Source organism: Stegodyphus dumicola, chromosome 1 (assembly GCF_044657685.1).
Source record: "Stegodyphus dumicola isolate Sdum_Otavi_A_Nest chromosome 1, ASM4465768v1".
NCBI classification, from domain to species: domain Eukaryota; kingdom Metazoa; phylum Arthropoda; class Arachnida; order Araneae; family Eresidae; genus Stegodyphus; species Stegodyphus dumicola.
The window spans coordinates 126,033,385-126,056,088 of NC_140768.1; the positions used below are offsets into that span (position 1 = coordinate 126,033,385).

Genomic DNA, 22,704 nt, shown 5'->3' on the forward strand with positions numbered 1-22,704 from the left:
ATACCACTCTAATTAAAGAATATGAAGATTTAAAAATTTATTATAACACTGGTCGTATTTTGTTATACTTCTAACTCGGAAAAAAAAAAAAAAAATCTTCCGGATTCTACAATTCTGAAGTTTTAGTTACATGCTCCATTACACAACGCAATTGTAATCTAAGTTTGTTTTATTTGGTTATTAATGCAGTTATATGTAATGATGTCGAAAAATTTATCAATACGTAATGAATGTAATTACCAAATAATTTTTTGCCATCCGTGTTTGTTTACATCATGGTATTAAGGATTTTCTATAAACTAAACTTCTCGAAATTCACATAAAAAAGTGAAAAAATGGCAATTATAGTAACCCAGACAAATAGTTTGTGACGTCACGTGAGACCCGCTAACTTCCGTAACCATCAGCGTTTGTAGTTGTATAATTGTAACGGACTTCTTATATTCTGATATTGTCCTTGGCACCTAAGCTTGATTTTTCGCCCATAGGTGCAGAAAGACTTAGCGGGTGCAAAATAAGACATCTGTCTACTTTGTCTGTCTGGCAACATAACCGTCATTGAAAAAGAAAAGCCGCATTTGTGTTCTGTGTGAATTAAACTTAGGTGGTTGTAATTTCGTTTTTAATTATCTTAGCTTTTTAAAAATGCGGGAACGCGTCTCGGAGGATGAGAATAAAGATTCTAGGAATGAGTTCTGGGGTAAGTAAATTTCAATTTAATGATATTTAGAATGAAATGTTAAGTAGTTTCCTTTTGACACACGTGGATTATTGAACTAAGTTATATGTAATTAATTAATTCGGGAATGCGTTATTAAAATTAGAAGTTAGTTTTACATCAGTTATATGGACTTACGTTTATTTAAGGCAAAGGCTTCATATGAATGTCATGATTGCATAGAACTGTAACTTTATATTGTTAATCTCGTGATACTTCTGTAATTGAAATGCTTTCATATAAAACGGATAGAGTAACTGAAAAGTAATACCTTATTTATGACCAGTTTAGAAAGAAAATTTTCCTCAGATTGGTATCTAGATTTCTTCGTACAGTGCATAAGAGTGACTTACATTTCTTTTGGGGCACTTATGCCTTTTTATTTAGCATACATATATGGCGGAAAAAATCTCAGAAAAATCATTCAATGATTTTGTTGAATCCATAAAAAAAGTCGGTACTATTCGGTTTCGAAGGCCGTAAAAAATCTCCAAACTATTGCTGATGCCAGTGCTGCCAAAAGTAATTGCAGCAACCCTAATGCAAGAAAGGAGGTATAATAGTAAATAACTATCTAAATATTGATGTCTTAATTTAGATGAAAGGTTAATTTCATATAATATTTCGCTACCGAGTTATCGCTAAAGCATAATGTCATCTCGTTGGTTGTTCAAACATAATTTTCTATGATGAATGATGCCTTTATTTAATCTTTGGATTATGGTAACTTGGAGATTTTTGGGGAAAAATTTGGTGACCAACCCTGCTACAGCAACCTGCTAGTTTTTTTTTTCTGGATGCCATTTTGTTTTCACGAAGTAAAGGCATTCCCCCCCAAAAAAAATCTGCTAGCCGAATTACGCTTATGCTAGAACTTTTATGGAACAAAAGTGCTTAATCATGATAAAGATTAGGTGCGAAATTGGGAGAAAGTGCAGAATCCCCCACTGCTTGCCACGTTTTTAAGAATTGCACATACACGGTATCATCCATGTATACGTCGACCTATTTTCACTTAAAAAAACATCCCAGAATTGCACAAAAATGGCATTACGCGCACTCTTGACTTTATCCATGTACACTGCTAAAGTCCTAGCTAGTAACCTTTATCACCTTACCAAAATGTCGCCAAGCTACCTGTTACCATATTCCAAAGATTAGCCAAGTGCTTAATCGTGACGAAGATTAGGTGCGAAATTGGGAGAAAGTGCAGAATCGCCCAGTGCTTGCCGAGTTTTTTAAGAATTGCACATACGCGGTATCCATGTACATGTCGACCTATTTTCACTTGAAAAAACATCCCAGAATTGCACAAAAATGGCATTGCCCACACTCTTGACTTTATCCATGTACACTGCTAAAGTCCTAGCTAGTAACCTTTATCGCCTTACCAAAATGTTGCCAAACTACCTGTTACCGTTTTCTAAAGATTAGCCATGCATTTTTTGGTAAAAATATATTTCAGGGTTCTCCTTGGCAAATTTTTGGTACCATTCCTGTTTATATCCAATGCCCTCTCTAATAAAATGGCATCAAATACGTTGTGCAAAAAAACATAATTAAAATCAAAGGTAGAAGTTTACAACTGGTGTTTTTTCAGTGATTCTTTTTCGACAAGATCGGTGCCAGCAAGGCAGGATTTCAAAATGGTAGCTACACAAAACCAAAATAACAATTCGAAGAATTACACAAACTCGGTATTGCACACTGACTTTGTTCATGTACACATTGATCTGTTTTCACTTAAAAATCGAAGGAGTGCCCAATTCTGCACTAGAGCCAAACAAAAAATATATAATCTCAGTAAATTGCATTTTAAATCAAACAAAATAACATCAGAAAGGAAATAGATTTTATCGCATATATGCAGTACACAAAGGAAATATCCACTTACCTTATTTAGAATTTTCTGTGTCTTTAGTCCTTGGCACACAAAATTCCTTAACAGCATCCAAAAACTTTCCTCAAACCATGTTTTCTTTCTAATGGAATACTTGATATGGTAAGCATTTGAACCTTTCTTGCGACAAACCTGTTCAAAGCCATACGTTCGACCATACGCATTTTCTTCATATAAAAAGGACACTTAAAATGGCTACTAAGTAAAGCTTCATTTACACACCGTGAAAACTCAGATAAGCGGCACTTGGTGGAATTTTTTCCGCCATCTTGAATCGCAAAAAATCGGCATATCCTCGGAAGGAATTTTTTGGCGCCAAGAGGGAAATGACGTCAAAGTGCTTTCCAAAAATTCCCTCTTCAGCTGAATATCAGGGGAAAAGCTCAGCTGGGCGAAAATCGCATAAGGCAAAGTCAAGTGTTTGCGTTGAGCTGGTAAACCATACACAAAGAACACATTGTAAGGGATAGATTATTGTTGTGATTAAGTAAATCTACATACTTTATTTCATCTTAGTATTTTATATTAAGATGTATGTATATAACTCCAGCATTATTAACTTTTATTCTTCTCTTTTTTAATTCTTACCATGAATTTGAACAACTATCTATAAATAATGGTTATATGTTTAAAAACATGTTCTTTATATAAATGCAGTAATGATCGTGAAAATGCGATATATATTACATAGTTAAAGATGAAAGTTTAGAAAAATAAAATATGCATGTATTTCCACAATAATATTGTATTCTCGAAATATATTCCAAGCTATTCAATTAAGTCATTCAGCCAGGTTTATATTTTACCTACAGGATTCTTTTATGCACATAATTTCGATTAATAAGGTTAAGAGGATTATTTTTATTCTTTTTTTCTTATTTAAGTGTGAAAATAATTTTCATGTAGGTAACCAAAGAAATGTAATCCTGAATTGCATAACTGCAGGGAAACGAGATTTGTAACAAGCCCTTCTATTGCTTTTCACAATGTTATGCAATTGTTTAAATTTCAGAAATTGACCAATCAAATAGAATAGGATAAAGTTATTTGAATTTGTCTGTATTTATTCCATGAAAAGTTAAATTCTAAAATATTGTTTTTGAGCAATTTGAACATTGTCTATAACAGTGGTTTCAAACTGGCGGCCTCCAAAGCAATTTGATGCGGTCCGTGAATGTATTTCAGTTATGCATTTGTTGAAAATACAATAATGCAAAGATTTCTATGTTTTACTTATTTGAAGTTTCAGTTTATTTTAAATTTATTACTATTAAACATGAACATGAGTAACACGTCAGAAAAATCTATAAGTATAAATCTTATTCAACGATTTAGAGATACAAATTTAATTAACTTTTATTAATTTTTTTGTGAAAAAATAAGGAAAAGCTCATGTTTTGGCTAATGGTTTAGATTTATTATTGATATATCCAACTTTTAATCCACAAAATCCTCTATATAAAGAAATCAATGAAATATACTTGACGTAGAAAATCGGCAGAATAATGTTTAATATTTTATGCTAACTTATTAGCATTTCAAAGTATGATTATCATTTTATTGCATTTTTAATAATTGTATTTGGATATAAATTTGAGTATGAGGGGTTAAAAAACTGCTTTTATGATATGGGGTGTCTTTCAGCAGCTGAAGGATAAAATTGTTGCACAATGGTAGTTCATCTCGGAGTCAAGCCATGGCTAACAGACTTTCTTAGACAATTAGCCTGGGAGTGCTTTTGATATTCTAAATAATCCTAATCATATTTTGTTCTATTCAAATACTATAATAAATCTAGAACAATGTTTGAAAGAAGTTAAGCAAACAAAACAAAAAAGAAACAGTTTTTCACAGACAGTTCAGTGTTTCTCATTCAATTAATTCAGTTCTCACTTCGCGACAAGGCAAAATACATAAAAACTCAAAATATCTATATTAAAAATTTTGAAGTACATCTTAAACAGTTATTTTCTCAAAAAATTCCAGAAAGGATTAAGCATGATTTAATTCGAAATAATAAATGAAAGCATTATCTTTGTTGTTACTAAGCTTAGTCTCTCTAGATTGGCAACATTGTATTTTCAACATTGTGTCTTAACATTGTATTTGTCGTATTAAAATCGTTAGGGTTTAGGCAATTACAGTTTATATTATTTAACCGGGCTTTTTGAATATTCGTCATTTCACTGTGCTTCTTGTGAATAGCGTAAGCAAAATAGCTGGCATCCAAAGAGTTAAATGTATGGATGTTCCTTGTTTGATTCAGTTGCAAGATAGGGGCGAAAGATGTGTGACAGAATGGTGCATGAATTATGGTTTGATTTCGAATGACCTAAGTGTAAAAATAGTATGAAATTAGTTGAAAGATGCGATAGATATGTGTTAATGGAGGTGTCGTGTATCCAGTGCTTCAAAGCACAATGTGAAAAGGAGTGCGAGAAATGGCTCTTGGTTTTCCGAGGGACGACTACCTGCAAGTCTGATCCTTCAGCTAGCATATTTGTAGGGTCAGAAATGCATGTATCAGTTTATTACAAATGATTGATTAATACATTAATCACATATTAATTGATTAATATGTGAATTGGAAATACAGGAATTGATTAATAAAGATTTTGCTTTAAATATAAATCGCAATAAAAATAATTTTCATTACATGTAAGTACATTTATGTGTGATTAAGCACATTGTTGAAATGAGTGTGCCATTTTGAATTTTATCTGCGTATTGTATTACATTCTAGTATAGATATAAACAAATGTGGTTTTCTACTCTTTATTATAAGTTAAAACTTATTGTAAAAATATAAATCAAATATGTAGTTAAAACTTTTTTTAATATACTATGGCTCGTGCATGTTTCAGTCGATCGAAATTTTGAATTTTATCTTCATTTTTCTTCAGAGTTTTAGCTTATATATGAATCAATATTTTCCTATTATTTATTGCTCATTTACTGCTTAATACAATTTCTTAAATTTTGTGATAAAACGTTTTACACCCTTTTGCTACCATCTTAAAAATTGTACATGATATTATGAAGTCTTAACACTGTTGATCCTATAAAATATTCGAACTTCTGTTTTAGATATGAATTCTTTGCATGTTTACAGGATTCATTCAAAATCACAACTATCTAATATGGCAATTTTCTAAAACGTGTGAAAATAACCCATTTGGCAAATTGGCGAATTTTTAAAAATGTACCAAACTGGCCCGTAATATCCAGTTGTACCAGAAAATCATTCTGTTGAAAGGGTTGATACAAGAAAAACATTAGGAATCGCTGCTCAAGTTCAAATATTGTTCTTCTTTCACTTCCTGAATATAATATCAATATATATATGGCAAATTTTTGTCATATATATACTATATCAGTATATATACCTATCAGTATATATATGGCAAATTTTTGTCTGTTGAATAAATTGAACATTTTTGTATCACTGATATTCAATCATATTACTGTCAAATAAGTGAGATGAGTCTGCAACAACATATACTTCCAAACATAAATTGTTTGAGCTACTCTTTTATGCACCCTCATGTCGCCAAATTTGCAAAAACATTTTTGGCGAGAAACTCCATGGTGCCATATTACTATCTACACTTTTTGTCTACATTTCGTACTTTAAGTCTAAAATGTCTCCAAAAACGCAGTTTTTGCAAATGCAAAAACCACGTTTTGAACACACAATTTAAGCTAAAAATTTGACACAAAAACAAAAAATGTAGATAGCAAAAACAAAGTTTCTAACCAAAAATATTTGACAAGAATCCATGTACACACCAATATGTTTTAACTTAAAAACACATCTACGAATTGCACAATCTAGGCAGTAAAAGAATCTACGAACTATGCACACCTCGCTTTAATAAATTAACGTAACAACAATAAATTTTGAAGAATACCATGTACACAGCGTTCTGTTTCAACTTTTAAAAAGCATCTACGAATTGCACTATCTAGGCACTACGCACTAATCAACAAAATAAATTTCAAACAATTCAGAAAACAACAATAATGACAGAAATTCATACTAAAAAAAAATAAAAATAACATTCTACAAAATAAGAACAAGAATAAAATAAAATGCGCTTACTATGAATGAATGCTTTTTTTGAACAGCAGAAATACCAATTTCATGCTACCTTTAATGTGCTGCCACGTAATCACTATCGTATTTATATGACAGCCAGACACACTATTCAGAAAATTCATACTATGGTTCACAAATAAATGTTCCAAACCTTCTTTTCCTAAATCCTTGTAAGATTTCCAGCCATTAAAAAAAAAATACAATCAAAAGTCGTTAATCCGGACTCGTCGGGACTTCGGCGATTCCGGATTATAGATCATCAGTTTAAATCTGGTAAGATGGCATGCAGAAATTACAAAATTAAAAAAATGAAACCGTAATTTACGAAATAAAGAACAATTATGATCTAAAGGGTATCAAAATTTACAAAAAGAAAAAGCTTAATATTTATTTGTTTACTTTATTAAACATTTTCTTCAATGTAAGTTGCTTCGTTTCATGTGATAATACTTTCTCTTTAATTCTATTAAACAGACATAATTTCTTGTTTAGTTACAAAGTTCCGCTGTTCAAGTCCTATAATTGCTGTGTCGAGAATACCGACCAATTTGTCAATCGAAATTTTTTTGTTTTCAATAACCTATGTCACTTTCTTCGCTATCGGAAGCGAATTATAATGACGAGGCATTTGATTTAAATCATATCAAAGACGGAGTACATCGAGATGAAATACTACATTGAGTAATCAATTATAAGTAATCAAATATAAGGACTTATAAGGACCGCTACGAACCCTGATAAATATGCCTGACCAATATCCTAAAATGTTCTCTAAAGTACAAAGAGGTCGAGGATCTCTGTATTACATAGATAATGTATACTGCACATATACAGATATTACATAGACGATTATTGATAGGAAAAAGATGCCAACCCAACCTGGCGACGAGGAATTACATGAAAACAAAATTGCCCAGTGGCATGATTTTAACAGACGATATCCAAAAATAAAATATAAACACACTCTTTCACACTAGATAATGATACTGAGATTATAGGATCATGAAATGAGTAGATGTTCAAACTCACCATTTCCATCTATTTCTTCAAGCAGTTCATCATCATCATCTTCTTCTTCTTCATCATCATCATCATCGGATTCTTCTTCATTCTCATAATTGCCAACTGGTTCTTGTTCTTCAGTTTCTTGTTCTTCATAGTTGTTTCCGGCTTCAGAGGCTTCTGCATCATTTTCAACTGATTTAAAACATAAAAATACAAATATAATCAGTAAACATTTTTGGAATTCTAAACTTCTAATAAAATATAACCAACAAAATAAAATTTTACCTTTAGATGAATGTTTTAGCTTTTTGTTATGAAAACAGAAAATTGATAGTTAAGGGAGTTACGTATTATACCATAAGCTGTGAAACTATTGCCACGCAGAGCGATTTGTCACCTCATGTTTTGTATACACCAGGTGTGGCCAAACTACATATTAATAAGAGCCGTATGTTGGAATTTAAGAAAGTTTCACAGCCACAACCAAATTTTCCAAAAGCCAGAAGTCCATATTTACATCATTTTTAAAGTACTGAAAGAGGTTTCAAATGGAAAGAAATGTCTGATTCAATGACAGTTTGCCTTTGGGATGTGATGATGCATCAAAGACAACGTGAAATATGAGACATTATTTATTATCTCATGAAATGATGTAAAAATGGATTGATAAATCTTAAGAGAAAGAGAAATTAGTATTTTAACATCTTCCTACAATATGCTAATTTCAGTTTATAAAAAATTAAATGTTAATAATAATTATTATTGCATTAATTAAATTTATTTTCTGTTGCTTACCAGTTTCACTACATAATAATTTTACACAAAATATTATGTACTACAAAAGACATTGTTTATACCCGTCCCTCCAATTCCGCATTTCTACTTAACCTTCCAGCACGCGCATGTCGTATTTTTTTACGACATTGCATTAATTAAATTTATTTTCTGTTGCTTACCAGTTTCACTACATAATAATTTTACACAAAATATTATGTACTACAAAAGACATTGTTTATACCCGTCCCTCCAATTCCGCATTTCTACTTAACCTTCCAGCACGCGCATGTCGTATTTTTTTACGACATCTATTATTTTACCGTTTGGGGCACAGAAAATGACAGAAATGAGCGAATATTGATAATAAATTTGTAAAACATAAAATATTAGCTTTATTACTGCAAAATAAAAACGATGTTACACTTAAATGATAGTAAATTATTTTTTAACGTTCAAATCAGTAAAGTGGAAAAACAATGATGTATTTCATTATAAAAATTTAAAAATTTGTTATTTAATAACTATATCTTAAAATCCAAGCTAGTTTTAATATTCATCTGTCCTGTGTTGATTTATCATCAAATCGAAAACAACTTGTCAGAAATCAAAATCTCTTGTAGTTTATCACAGCTCTTGTTATTTCAATTCCAGTGCTATCACTTGAGAACAATTCTTTTGCATTTACATGGTGTCCTTTTTTTTTAATCCTATCATATATAACAATCCAAATTAGGCCATCATTTCCACTCAGGTAATAGTGCTATTATTCTCACATCCAAAAGTTTCCTTGTCTTCTTTTTCTTCATCAGATAATTCTTGAAAAATGCAAGCAAAATCAGCTGGTTGCACATTTTTTTTTTTTTTTTAAACCATGAAAACGGATATAAAAATTATAGACTGAATTTATTCAAATTAAAATAATACATGTCAATTAATAACACAAAATTACTAAATATTTTCCGAACTGCTAAAAAGCATTTCCTTGGCAAAGGCTGAAAATTAAAAAACATTCTGTGATCTAGTGAAGGACCTCCCCACCAAAAAAATCAACTATTAGATTACATTTAAAGAACATCTAATATATTGTTATGAATTTTGTATTTAGCTAATTTTAGTACAGTCAAAAGTCGTTAATCCGGACTCGTCGGGACTTCGGCGATTCCGGATTATCGATTTTTCCGGATTATAGATCATCAGTTTAAATCTGGTAAAATGGCATGCAGAAATTATAAAATTAAAAATATGAAACCGTAATTTACGAAATAAAGAACAATTATGATCTAAAGGGTATCAAAATTTAGAAAAAAAAAAAAACTTAATATTTATTTGTTTACTTTATTAAACATTTCTTCCAATGTAAGTTGTTTCAGTTGCTTCGTTTTTTATATGATAATACATTCTCTTTAATTCTATAAATAGACATAATTTCTTGTTCAGTTACAAAGTTCCGCTGTTCAAGTCCTATAATTGCTGTGTTGAGAATACCGACTAATTTGTCAATCGAAATGTTTTCGTTTTCAATAACCTCTGGGTCACTTTCTTCACTATTGGAAGCGAATTATAATGACGAGGAACTTGATTTAAATCATATCAAAGACGGAGTATATCCAGATGAAATACTACACTTAGTACGGAATTATAAACCAAATAAAATAAAAACATCTGCTCTGAAGATAAGGATAGTGCTGACAGATCAACTTCCAATCCGCAGCATGAAATTGATAAACAGATTTCGGATTTCAAAACATGCTTTCGCTTTGTAGATACAAATTACATATTAGTAAATATATATCGAAAATTCTATTTGACACAATCTTTCTAATCTATCATAATCTAATAATGACGTTTCTGCCCCCCCCCCTCTGCCGCAGAGCAGCGTGAAATTGATAAACAGATTTCGGATTTCAAAACATACTTTCGCTTTGTAGTAAATATATATCAGAAATTCTATTTGACATAATCGAAAGTTCAAGCTTACTTTTATAAAATTGCTCTAACAGTCTGCAAAAAATAATAAGCCGGATCCAATTCGAAGATTAAGGAACAACGCAATGTGCAACATTAACTGAATTAGATAACTTTAGCTTAGCGTATAACATTAAACGCGCATGCGCACAAACATATTCGCAGCTGTAAGGGTCTTATGCGCTCTCGTGAACGCGACGCATGCGCAGAAAGTTTGTAGCTTTGAGGTCTGAATTAACGACTTTTGACTGTAGTTGTACAAGACTCAATTCACTCTTTAATACACTGCATCAGCGTTTCCTTACTTCTATCATGCACAGCCACTAAAATAATCTCCCAGACCCTCTTGGCAACTACGTCTCTCATTGCAACATAGGCTATTTCAAAACATGCACGACACAGACCAACAAGGAATTAAATCACTGCAGCAAAAGAGTATTCAATGTCAAAAGGGTTTTGTTTTGTTTTTGTTTTTGCTAGAACGCCCCAACCCGCCTGATCACAAAGTGATCTTATGGTCCAAAAAGGGGGTGTCCCATTCACACCACGTTCCGAGTAACTAAAAATGTTAGTATAATCAACTAAAGAAAATAATAATTATACATCCAGCAAGGTTGCCGTATGACTATATAATTTTTTTTTTTTTTATTTATTAAATCTTTTTTTTTTTTTTTTTTTAAATGGCTGGATTAACGACACAACAGGAAAGAAGAAAACCAAAAATAACTAAATCAAGAAAACTATTGGTAAAAATGATAGCATAAAATAAGGAAGGAAAACACATATAAAACACACAACGAAAATATGACATACAGTCATACATATCATCAAAAAACGACGAAAAAGACATCCTAAAATAAACACATTGAAAATAAAATGAACTTAGTTAAAAAAAACCAATCGCATGTCTATTGCCATTAATAAAGGCCATCAATTCTCTTGCATATAATTTTAAATGTTTAAAATCAAAATTCAATAAATCAAAATGTATATCACAAAAACTTCGTCTAATAAAATCAGTCAATTGGCAGTCCACCACGAAGTGTTTGGCATCACTCAAAACATTACAATTTGGACATAGATCATTATCTTGTACATGAAATCTTTTTAAATAATGAGGAAACCTACCATGTCCAGTGATAATCTGATTCATATCAATGTCATCATAGATTAAAACTTTATCTGTAATTTCAATATTAATCAACAAATTATTTTTCCTTGTTGAACTTTTCCTCACATCTTTCCATATATTTATATAATATTTCTTCGTACTCGTAATGGCAATTTGTCTAGAACCAGAAATTTCCACAATCGTAGAACTGATAGATTGCAACAGAAATTTAATATCCATAATAATACAGTTAACATTATCGGGGCAAGAGAGCGACTGGAGCAAAGAAAGACAATCAGTATACAAATTTATAGTAACACATGTTTTAATATTCATTTTAATCCATTTCAAGGCCTTCAAAACAGCAATACATTCCGCTTGAAATACTGAATTATAAGAATTCAATCTATATAAACCATAATCAATTTCAACATCATAGAAATATACAACAAAAGCAGCTCCAGTACACCCTCCTAACCCCGAACCATCCGTATAAATATCATATATTCCAGTTTTTGGAATTTCTCTATCAAACCCATAACTGATTCTATTTACAGGGTGTAATAAATGTACATAAAATTTTTCAAAAACATATTTAGTAATAATATTAGAATCAAAACAAATCATCAATATTTCCAGAACGTAAAAGATATTTCTTGTAATAAAATTCATAATAAACTGAGAGGGGAGGCAGTCTGGCCAATACACAAACCACCTCCGTGGGGACTGTCCTAAAACAGCGAGTAATTGCAAGACCCCAAGCTCTCTGTATAGAATCCAACTTCATCCGGAGCCTCACCAGCTCCCCCGCTCTGGAACCCCAGGCGCCAATTCCATACATCACAATAGGTAATACAATGGCTTTATATAGAACCAATAGTATACCAGATCTCTTAGCAAAAATATCGCACGCAAAGTTCCTTCTGTAGGCAAGTAAAAGCTGATCTGTTCTTCGCTGCACGTTCTTAAAGTGTTCAACGAAAGTGAGCTTACAGTCCAACACAACACCTAAATATTTCATATTTTCTGTAAATCTAATTCTCCTACTATGATACCAAATTCGAGGAGGTCTCACCACACGTCCTCCTCCCGGGAAAAACATAGCTTGTGTCTTATCCATATTAAAATTCAATTTTTCCCCATTACTCCAATTATCAAAAATTTCACAGGTCTCATCAAACAATTTTTCCAGTTTTTCAAGCGAGTCCCCTCTAAACAATGTAACGACGTCATCAGCATAAGCAACAAGTTCCACATTCCCAGAAAATTCACACTGAAGCAATTTATTCATAATCACGTTCCAGAACAGAGGAGCGCTGCAGGAACCCTGCGGGCAGCCTTTACCAATTTTAAAAGTGGACCCATATTTACTTTCCGAAAAGCAATTAAAATACACTCTTCTACTCTTAAAATAATCCAAAATCAAATAAAAAGTATTTCTGGGTATATACAAATCTTGAAGAGTGCCCAATAAAGAGACCCAATCCACGTTATCAAATGCAGAAGCGATGTCAAAAGAGACAAGAAGAATGTGCTGGTTAACCCTATGTTCTCTAATATATGAGATAACTCGAAAAAGAGCATCATCGGTACTTCAACCAGGAACAAAACCATATTGACTATCATAAAAAGGATTATATTTAAAAATATAATGCATCATCCTATTAGTTATCAATTTATCAAGAACCTTTCCAAATATCTTTAATAAAGCAATTGGCCTTGATTTTCCTTCGGTCTTGGGAATCAATATGATTTTACTTATCTTCCATGTGCCTGGAAACATGGCATATTTTAAACATGCATTATACAAAGTATTAAAAAAATCAGGATATAAATCAAATAAAGTCTTAACAATCACAGAATGAATGCCGTCAATTCCAGGTGCAGCTTTGTCTCTAAGACGTCGAATCACTCTAGCAATTTCATCACGAGTAAAACAAAAATCTTCATCTTTTAATTAGGAATCATCAATATTTGAAATATCAAATAAAAAATTATAATTTAAATCAAAATAAACTTTAGCATGAGCTTTATTGACTTCTTCAAAGTTTCCAGCAACGCCCTCCGGTCTCTTGACAATAACTACTGTCTACTCTTTCCAGCTGCAGTCCCATAGAAACCATCAAAATGATTCACACAATCCAAAAAATATTTAATCTTACTATTCTTTCTTGCTTCTCTAATAGAACGTTTATAAATAGCTAGTTCTTTCTTATATCTAATTTTCCTTCTTCATCTAGTAACATCATCAATATTCTTTACCTGAAAACTCTTCCTGAAAGCCCGTACTTTTCTCTTTTGTCTTTCAAGACCAACGTTCCACCAAATAATTTTATTACCAACTTTTCTTTTAACCCTTAATTTAGTAACATTCTTTTTAACCAAATAAGTCTCAATTTCAGAGACTATACAATCAAGACTTCGTAACATAAGACTTCGTATTTCTTCGTAACACCCAGCATTTCTTATTTTCTGAATAAAATCCTCAATGACAACATTTACTTTTATTACATTACGTCAAAAGGGTTGCCATACAACACACAATCACACCAAAAACCAGCACGGAACACATATCGCCACATTTGGTGATCTTAGGGCACATATAAGAGTAGAGCCAATTGTTTTAAAATGCTGCCTTAGAATAGGCATTTTTAACCTTATTCTTGCTTTTGTTACTTGACCCTTTTTAAAAGGATTTTTTTTTTTTTCCCATTAGCCCTCATACATTTCTTTCTTGTGATATTACAAAAATTGCATTGTAATAACGTAAAGATGACAGAGTAAGAATATGAATAAAAGTGTTTTAAAAAAATTTTACTCCGAAGGGCCAATTTGCCCAAAAGGGCTATTAATTTCGTTTTGCCGTTTTGCATTGATTCACTACAAGTGTTTAACTTTTCAAATTGCTGCAACCAAATGTTATTGCCCTGTATTATATTTAAAAAAATAAATAATAAAGAATCTGCATAAATGTGTGTATATTTTTCGCATAGTGATAAAACAACGGTACCTAGAGCTATCAAATTTTGAATAATGTAATCCTCCTGCAAATATGGGCATCTGGAAGCCCAAATTTGGAATTTGTTTTATGATAGACTTCATATTTTATAAAACTTTAACAAATTTTTTATTACAGTCAAAAGTCGTTAATCCGGACTCGTCGGGACTTCGGCGATTCCAGATTATCGATTTTTCCGGATTATAGATCATCAGTTTAAATCTGGTAAGATGGCATGCAGAAATTAAAAAATTAAAAATATGAAACCGTAATTTATGAAATAAAGAACAATTATGATCTAAAGGGTATCAAAATTTACAAAAAGAAAAAGCTTAATATTTATTTGTTTACTTTATTAAACATTTCTTTCAATGTAAGTTGTTTCGTTTCATGTGATAATACTTTCTCTTTAATTCTATTAAACAGACATAATTTCTTGTTTAGTTACAAAGTTCCGCTGTTCAAGTCCTATAATTGCTGTGTTGAGAATACCGACTAATTTGTCAATCGAAATGTTTTCATTTCTAATAACCTTTGGGTCACTTTCTTCACTATCGGAAGCGAATTATAATGACGAGGAACTTGATTTAAATCATGTCAAACACAGAATACATTGACATGAAATACCACACTTAGTAAGGAATTATAAGCCAAATAAAATAAAAACATCTGCCCTGAAGATAAGGATAGTGCTGACAGATCAACTTCCAATCCACCGCGTGAAATTGATAAACAGATTTCGGATTTCAAAACATACTTTCGCTTTATAGATACAAATTACATATTAGTAAATATATATCGGAAATTCTATTTGACATAATCGAAAGTTCAAGCTTACTTTTATAAAATTGCTCTAACAGTCTGCAAAAAATAATAAGCCGGATCCAATTCGAAGATTAAGGAACAACGCAATGTGCAACATTAACTGAATTAGATAATTTTAGCTTAACTTATACCTCTGTTACACATGAAACGCGCATGTGCACGAACATATTCGCAGCCGTAAAGGTCTTACGCGCACTCTTAAACGCCTGTGCGCATGCGTGAACGCGACGCATGCGTAGAAAGTTTGTAGCTTTGAGGTCCGGATTATAGATCATTCCGGATTATGGGTGTCCGAATTAACGACTTTTGACTGTAATAAACTCGAGGATTTCAAACGAGCAATGGCAATTTTGTACAGAAAAACCTTTTTATCTCCAACGCATGAGATTGTGTATCAGGAATTCTAACGATATGCTGATTTATTAAGATGATGATATAGTGATGATGATTATGATAAGTTATTTTGTGATATTGCTCTTGAACTGAATTTTATGGTTTAAATGCAAAGAACATGATATTTATTAAATAAAGGTAACATACAAAATGTTAAAAAAAGCCTCTGTGGACATAATTTAAAATCTGAAACTTTTCAAATTTTATTTTTATTTTATTTTTTTAGATTTGTTTAGATGTTTTATTATTTTTTGTCTTATTATTTTCAATTTTGAAAATCTAAACGAGTGTTCTGGAACAAAATCGTAAATTCTGATTGCACATAGGCTCAGTTTAACTTTCTGAAGCCGGCTGGTACAGCAGTTGTACCAGGAAAATGACCTTCCTTAACGACGGCTCTGGTACAACTGTCGTACCACCCATTCCCTTCCTATTTAGAGAATCGCCTATCTGTAGATCTCAGGGTGGTCCATTGTCGCTGCTCAGAATAGCCGCTGGCTACGCATTATTTCCCTCTTCTTATCAGTTTGGCTACATTTTGGCAAAAACCGCAGGTTTCGTCTCACGCCAATATACTTGAAAATCAAATAGAGGCCATCTTTAATTTTTTTAGTACTGACTTTTGCTATGATTAAAACATCAGTGATTTTGCACGCTGTTTAAGCTTACCAGATATAATGCTTTTTAATCATAGCAAATAAGAATAGATTAATTTTTTAGATTTAATGCCCTTCTAGAAAATAGCTAAAACTGCTTTTATCATTTACTTCCTTTTTATACTTATGGATAAGATTTTATTTTGACATTTTTTTTTTTGGAGTGTATAAAACCCTTAAGAACTGTTAACTCTTTCAAAGTGCTTCTATTATATAGGCAATTTTGTCTGATTTATCAGGAGATAAATAAGAGACAATTGAATACATAATAGTTTTTGTGATTTTCATTCATTCAATGATTGCTTTCAATGATTTTCATTGATTGTAAATTAAATAAAATCAATTCATCTTTAAACCCTCTTTTAGGATGAGATCTGCCTAACTATCAGTAAAGCTCACGTTACTTCTAAATTAAATCAAAACATCAGTTCCATTGTATAAAATTTCGGCCAGTTTTATTTGCTGAATTTCTTATACTCCTCAAGAGATAAAGGGAATTCAGACAAGTTAATTAAAAAAAATCTTTAAAAATGCTTGTTATTTTGCCTGTAATAAGGTGTATGTCAACTTACTATTAAAAGTATGAGAATTAGGATTGGATTATTGAAAAGCACGGGAATGCTATCTGCTTAAGGGGATGGATGCTTTCGTGTAAACCTTTTTTAAGAGAAAATTGCTTGCATTTACGTTCCTGGTGGAAAACTCCACATGTAATCAACCCGTTCTTCGGGTTTGATTGGATTAATTTTCTTCGCTTACTGAATTACATCAAAACACACAACAACTACCTGTATAAGGGAAGGGATGCCTTCACGGAGGAATTTGTAAGGGAAGCTGGCTTGCATTTACGTTACACAAAAACCATGAATCCAACCCTTTAGCCTGGATTCAAACCCAAGCGAGTTACAAGTGTTCAGCCACCTTTACTGCTCTACTGAAAAGCCTGAAAAAAAAAAAAAAAAAAAAAAAAATTGATAAAGAAAAAGTATTGAAGTGACCGGTTTAATTTACTAACCTATATTTCTCAATCGACAGTACATAAATTACGCATATGAGGGGATTATTTGTGAATAAATAAACTGTATTGCACTTTTCTCCACTATTTCATATTACGATGGAATTATTGCATTTCAGAGTTATTTCTCATGAATTCATTTTGCTCCATTCATGATTTTTTATATTTTCAAAGAGAAAATTTCACACTTTAAATAAAAAAAAATACACGAGAAATTTGGCGTAAATGTTTTTCTTAATTTTGCTTTGAAAATATTCCAGGGTAATCGTTTTCATTACTGGAAGAAATATGAAAAACAGATTTACTACATTGTAAGTGTCAACACCCAGCATGTCCTTATTATTTTGAAAACGTGAAAGATTACTCTTTCTAAAATAAATTAGAAAATATATTATGTGCAGATAGAATATACGTTGAAAATGAAATAGACTTCAACCTTTGGATATAACGATGGTTTTAGACGAAATTTCTGCCTATGAAAAGAAATTGACATATAATTATTTCTTCATAAACATTTAAAACTGTTCTGAAAAATACTTTTGATGATTGCATGTATAGGTCACAGATTTTTTTTATCTGCTAACATAAACAAAAGCCAATTTTACAAAGAAAAATTCTCGTTAAAGATATACTTCCTTTGCTTGATAGTCCAATGTAATATTTGTTAAAGTTAAATGATGAAACACAACCAATGTCTCTCGGATTTTCTTTTTTATATTATAACAAAATTATCGAAAAAAACAGATTTAAATCTCTCTTATTGTGATGTAAAGCTTTATTATTGCTGTAAGTTCATCTCAAAATCTAATTGTATTGAATCTCATTCTAATCGTCTAATGGTAATAAATATTATTATTTCATTAAATTAGTCATTACCATTATTTTGTTAATGAAAATATGTTATTAAAAATAGCATTCCAGCCTGCAGACTTACAAAGCTACTTCGTATTTATTATATTTTGTAAAATTTGTTCTTGTTTTCTAATTTCTAATACGAAATATAAATGATGAGTGAAAACAAGGTTAAAAAATTCACAAATTATTTAAGAGATTGATCAGAAATAGTGAGTGAAATATAAACATTGCATACATTTTGTTCTAAATAAATAGTGCACTGGATATGCATCCAGTACTGCATATTTATTTATGCACTATTTATTTAGAACTTCATTTAAATGAAACCAAAATAATCATCGAAAAAACCCAAATCTAGCAACCCATCTACTATGGGACAGTGTCGGACAAACATGTAAATTTTGCTGCATCTATGGAGGGGGACTAATGACTTTTCTTATTAGGAAATTGTCAAAGAGGAGGGCAAAACTGTTTCGGATCGCGCTGGTCTGAAAGCTATATTATGAGAATTTCGGTCCGGTTTTAGAAGGTTAAATTCATGTGACAGCTGCGTTTGACATATCAATGAAATTTTTTAATTTAGCATGAAATTGCTGTACTTAATTCTTAAATCTTTAAGTTAAAAATTTTTCAGTTCTTTTCATGTTTTCTGTTTAAATTTACTGAGCTTTACTAAAACTTTTAATTGCACTTATTTAATAAAAATTTCAGTATTTTAAAAATATTATCGACTTTTTAGATGTATTGAATAATTTTTGTGTTTTCCCTTATATTTATTTTATGATTTCTATATGGTATAGCCTTATATCAATACAAAATAGTCATCAGTTTTATTAATTGGTTTGGTTGGTTTATTTAATTATGGCAAAGCACACTAGGGCTATGTGCCCAAGGGGAGGAATGCCTTCGTGGACTTTCTAAGGGAAACTGACTTTGTATACACGTTATACATAGGGAAAAACACCCATGCAGCCAGCCCGTTCGCATGATTCGAACCTCGGACCGAGCAACCAGTGTTCAGCGACTTTACCGCTCGACCGCTGGTGGGCCAGTTTTAATAATAAATTTTCTGTAATCAATGGAATTTTGGTAATGCTGATCGGTTGCCATTTGACTGTCAACCTCCAGATCATCATTTACCCTCCTAAAATTTTGACCCTCTAGGTATTCCTTCCTGACCCCATTGAGAATGCCTGATTTAAATTTTAAGACCATTCGTAATAAGTTGTTTTATCTTTTCTGTCTAAGTAATCCTTTGCTAAGTTTATTCATTTGTTTTTAGGAATTTGCTGTGAAAGCGGGAAGAGATATTATCAAAATGTCAAGGATAGGTTTTTCGTAACCATGGCTGCCATAGAGCCTGTTCCTGGTAAGTTTTCTCGATTTCGTTGTTGGAAAGCAGTGTCGCAGAATCATGTGATGTTCTGTAAACGTACTACTTTCGACAAACCTGTAATAATAAAATTTATGTGTGTGCGATTTGCAAAATTTCTGCTACTTTAACTCTTTGAAAACCAAAGTTTTCGCTAACTTGTAGACATAAAATACCGAACTGCCCGAAAAGGTTTTCGAGAGTGACAGTAATTTCCTCCCCTCCCCATCCATTAACGCACAAAGAAAAGTGAAGATTTCAAATGTCATCCTGTCTATTTCCTAACAAATAAAGATAAGAAATTACAAATAAATCCTTTTAGGACAAGCTGTCTGCAATAAACTGATACAATGCATTTGGGGAAACTGCACCTGCTACTGCATACCTTAGGGGAGGGAAGAAAACAACATCAGAATTTCGGCCATTTTGGGGGTTTGTGGTCGTTTGAATGAAAGGCCGTGTGAGGCATTATGATTTTCAAAGAGTTAAAATTTCTTTGTCACTAATTTGCTACTTTACATGGTACTTGAGTGCTAATAGGGATAAAGTCAAAATTCAACAAAAAGAAGCAAGTAGTTGCCAACTTTGACACCATGACACAGAGTAATCGCTATTGCAATCGTAATACAGAGTTAAGTTTTAAGAATGATATAAGCCATAGTTTTAAGGAAAGAATTTTGTTTTCACAGTTTTTATTTTGATCATGATCTATGGCAGCGGTTTTCAAATTGTGTTCCATGGAACTCTGGGGTTTCACAAGTTAAAAATTTGACGTATGATATGTGTCAAAGAAGAAAGTGACGTGCAGTGCTTTGAAAAGCTAAGCAGTTTTGTAATGGGAAATGAATTGCATTTAGACAAGAGTGTTTTACAATTGTCTCAGCATGCTGGAAGTGTGTAATTCTCTTCAACATAAAGGTTTTATGCACCTTTAAGTCAGTCATAGTACGGCCTTAAAAAGCCTGTATCTAGAATCTAAAAGAAGTTTGTGAAGTTCCATTAAAAGATCTCTGCATTTAACTGATCACTGATGTTTTCATTTCTTTTGAGATTGATGCCTCTAAGAAATATGTCATAGAAGGGATGAAGTTTTGGGAAGAGGTATGTGTGTGTTTACAAAAATAGTGCAGTTGTTGGTTTTAGTGTTATTTTTGAAATTAATGAAAACAATAATCGAACCTGTATATATAGGGGCATTGAAAGGAGTCTGAAGGATTTTTTTCACCAAGGTTATTGTGGATAGCATTTCTCTCAGTTAAAAACAAGTTTAAGGTTGGACGGAAAAAATCTTGAATTAGCAGAAATGCCGAAATCCAAAAAAATAGCATGTGGTCATCTTCCATTACTGGGAGTAAATTTCATCAACACCAGATTTTGACGACAAAGAAATAAACTAGCAATGTAAACAGTAGCAAAAATTAAACAACTCATTTGCACAGAATAAATGGCTTATTCCATTTATTTATTTATTTATTTTCAAAACTTAAGAAATATAAACTAAAGAAGTAGGAAAGTGTTACGTCTAGTGGTTTATTGCCTGCCGTAAGCTGACAGTTTTGTGAGATAATAGAATTCATATATATGCTGATCCTTGTAATTTCGCTTCAGAAAAAATTATAAAAGTTTTGGCATATATACGGTATGTATTTTTCAATTTGGAAAGAAAAATGTAGAGAATGGTTTTCTAGCAATAGTAAAAATGGGTGCACGAAGCAAAAATGAGGAAGAACCATTGGATGTCGAGATCTGAGTTCAGTATCAGCTAGTCTTCAGCAAATCATATCCTTGGATTTCCTAGTGAGTTGTCAAATTGTGTTGAATCGATGATAGCATAAATGTTGGTGTTAAACTTACTTTGTCAGGGCATCTCGTTTGATTGCACCATCATCTCATGGACTGGTAGCTCAAGGGGATCCCAAACCACTACAGTGATTGACTATGCCTTCGCTGAGCCGCTGGTTTCCAGCAAAGGGCAAAGACCAACATGATGGCCGATCCACGTGTATGACCAACTAGTCTTTTTTTTTTTAGCCCTATGATGCGAGCTCTCTCTAAGTCTGAAAACTTCATATTGTCGTCAAGTATGTCCTAAAGGCATCTTTTACTACAATGTCATATAGCCAAGCTTCGTCAGCATAGATGTAAATGCTTGTCACTCGCCTCATTCTGCTGTTTACGTTGTACCATCGGCACATATCAAACACATATTGTATTGCTCTGCAATGCTTAACTGGTGGGAAGTTTAATTGTTTACACAACTCACTAAACCACATTTGCATGCTGTGTTTTGTGTTTGTGGCCCACTTCTTTCTGGGTTCATATATTTTTTACAACAGAATATGCAGTGCATTCGTAAAGTCATGGTGCACTTTTGATCGGTCACAGTAAAGCAACAAAATAAGATAGAAATGTGAAATCTTCTCCAAACAAATGAAAACCTCTTAAAGTTTCATGCCTATTCAGTGCTGTTTGATGTGGGCTCCATCCATGCCGTCACAGTCTACTCTGCAAAGAAAAATGGCCTATCACTTTATCATGCAACAAGCCACTCCACATGTTCACTTTAGGGCTATTACATTCATACTCTACGTAAGCATTTTCATACTCTACGTGAAGATTTTCAACAGCCCATATTTGGATGTTATGGCGATGAACATGTCCACTAACATAGAATGTTGCCTCATCGCTAAACGCAATCTTCTGCAGAAATCGGTTATCATTTTCGATCTCGTGAAATATATCTGTAACAATCGTGAGTCGTTTGGGTCTATCTGTCGGTTTGATAGTTTGTAACAGCTGTAGTTTGTAACCCTGTAAACGTAGATGTTCCTTTATCATCTTATGAACTGTTGTCTTTCTTAGGTATAATTGTTGAGCACACACGTGCACTGGTTTTTTAGGGCTTCTTAGGTTAACTCTCCCGTATAGCCTCTACAAACTCATAGACTCCAACTACTACGGATTCTTTGTAGTTTCTACGGAAATTCATGAAAAACTACGAGCTACGAAAAGTAT

At 32.1% G+C, this 22,704-nt stretch overlaps 1 protein-coding gene across 4 annotated transcripts in view; it reads left to right on the top strand.

Annotated features, from left to right (window-relative positions):
• Positions 1 to 543: 543 nt before the first annotated feature.
• Positions 544 to 22,704, top strand: part of LOC118186798 (uncharacterized) — a 90,975-nt gene continuing 68,814 nt past the window's right edge. For all 4 annotated transcript variants that reach the window (XM_085820154.1, XM_085820164.1, XM_085820157.1 and 1 more), the window contains exons 1-2: positions 544 to 700; positions 19,600 to 19,686. In XM_085820154.1, the coding sequence (XP_085676280.1) occupies positions 646 to 700; positions 19,600 to 19,686 (142 nt within the window). In that variant the 5' untranslated portion in view covers positions 544 to 645. The remainder of the gene's footprint in view (positions 701 to 19,599; positions 19,687 to 22,704) is intronic.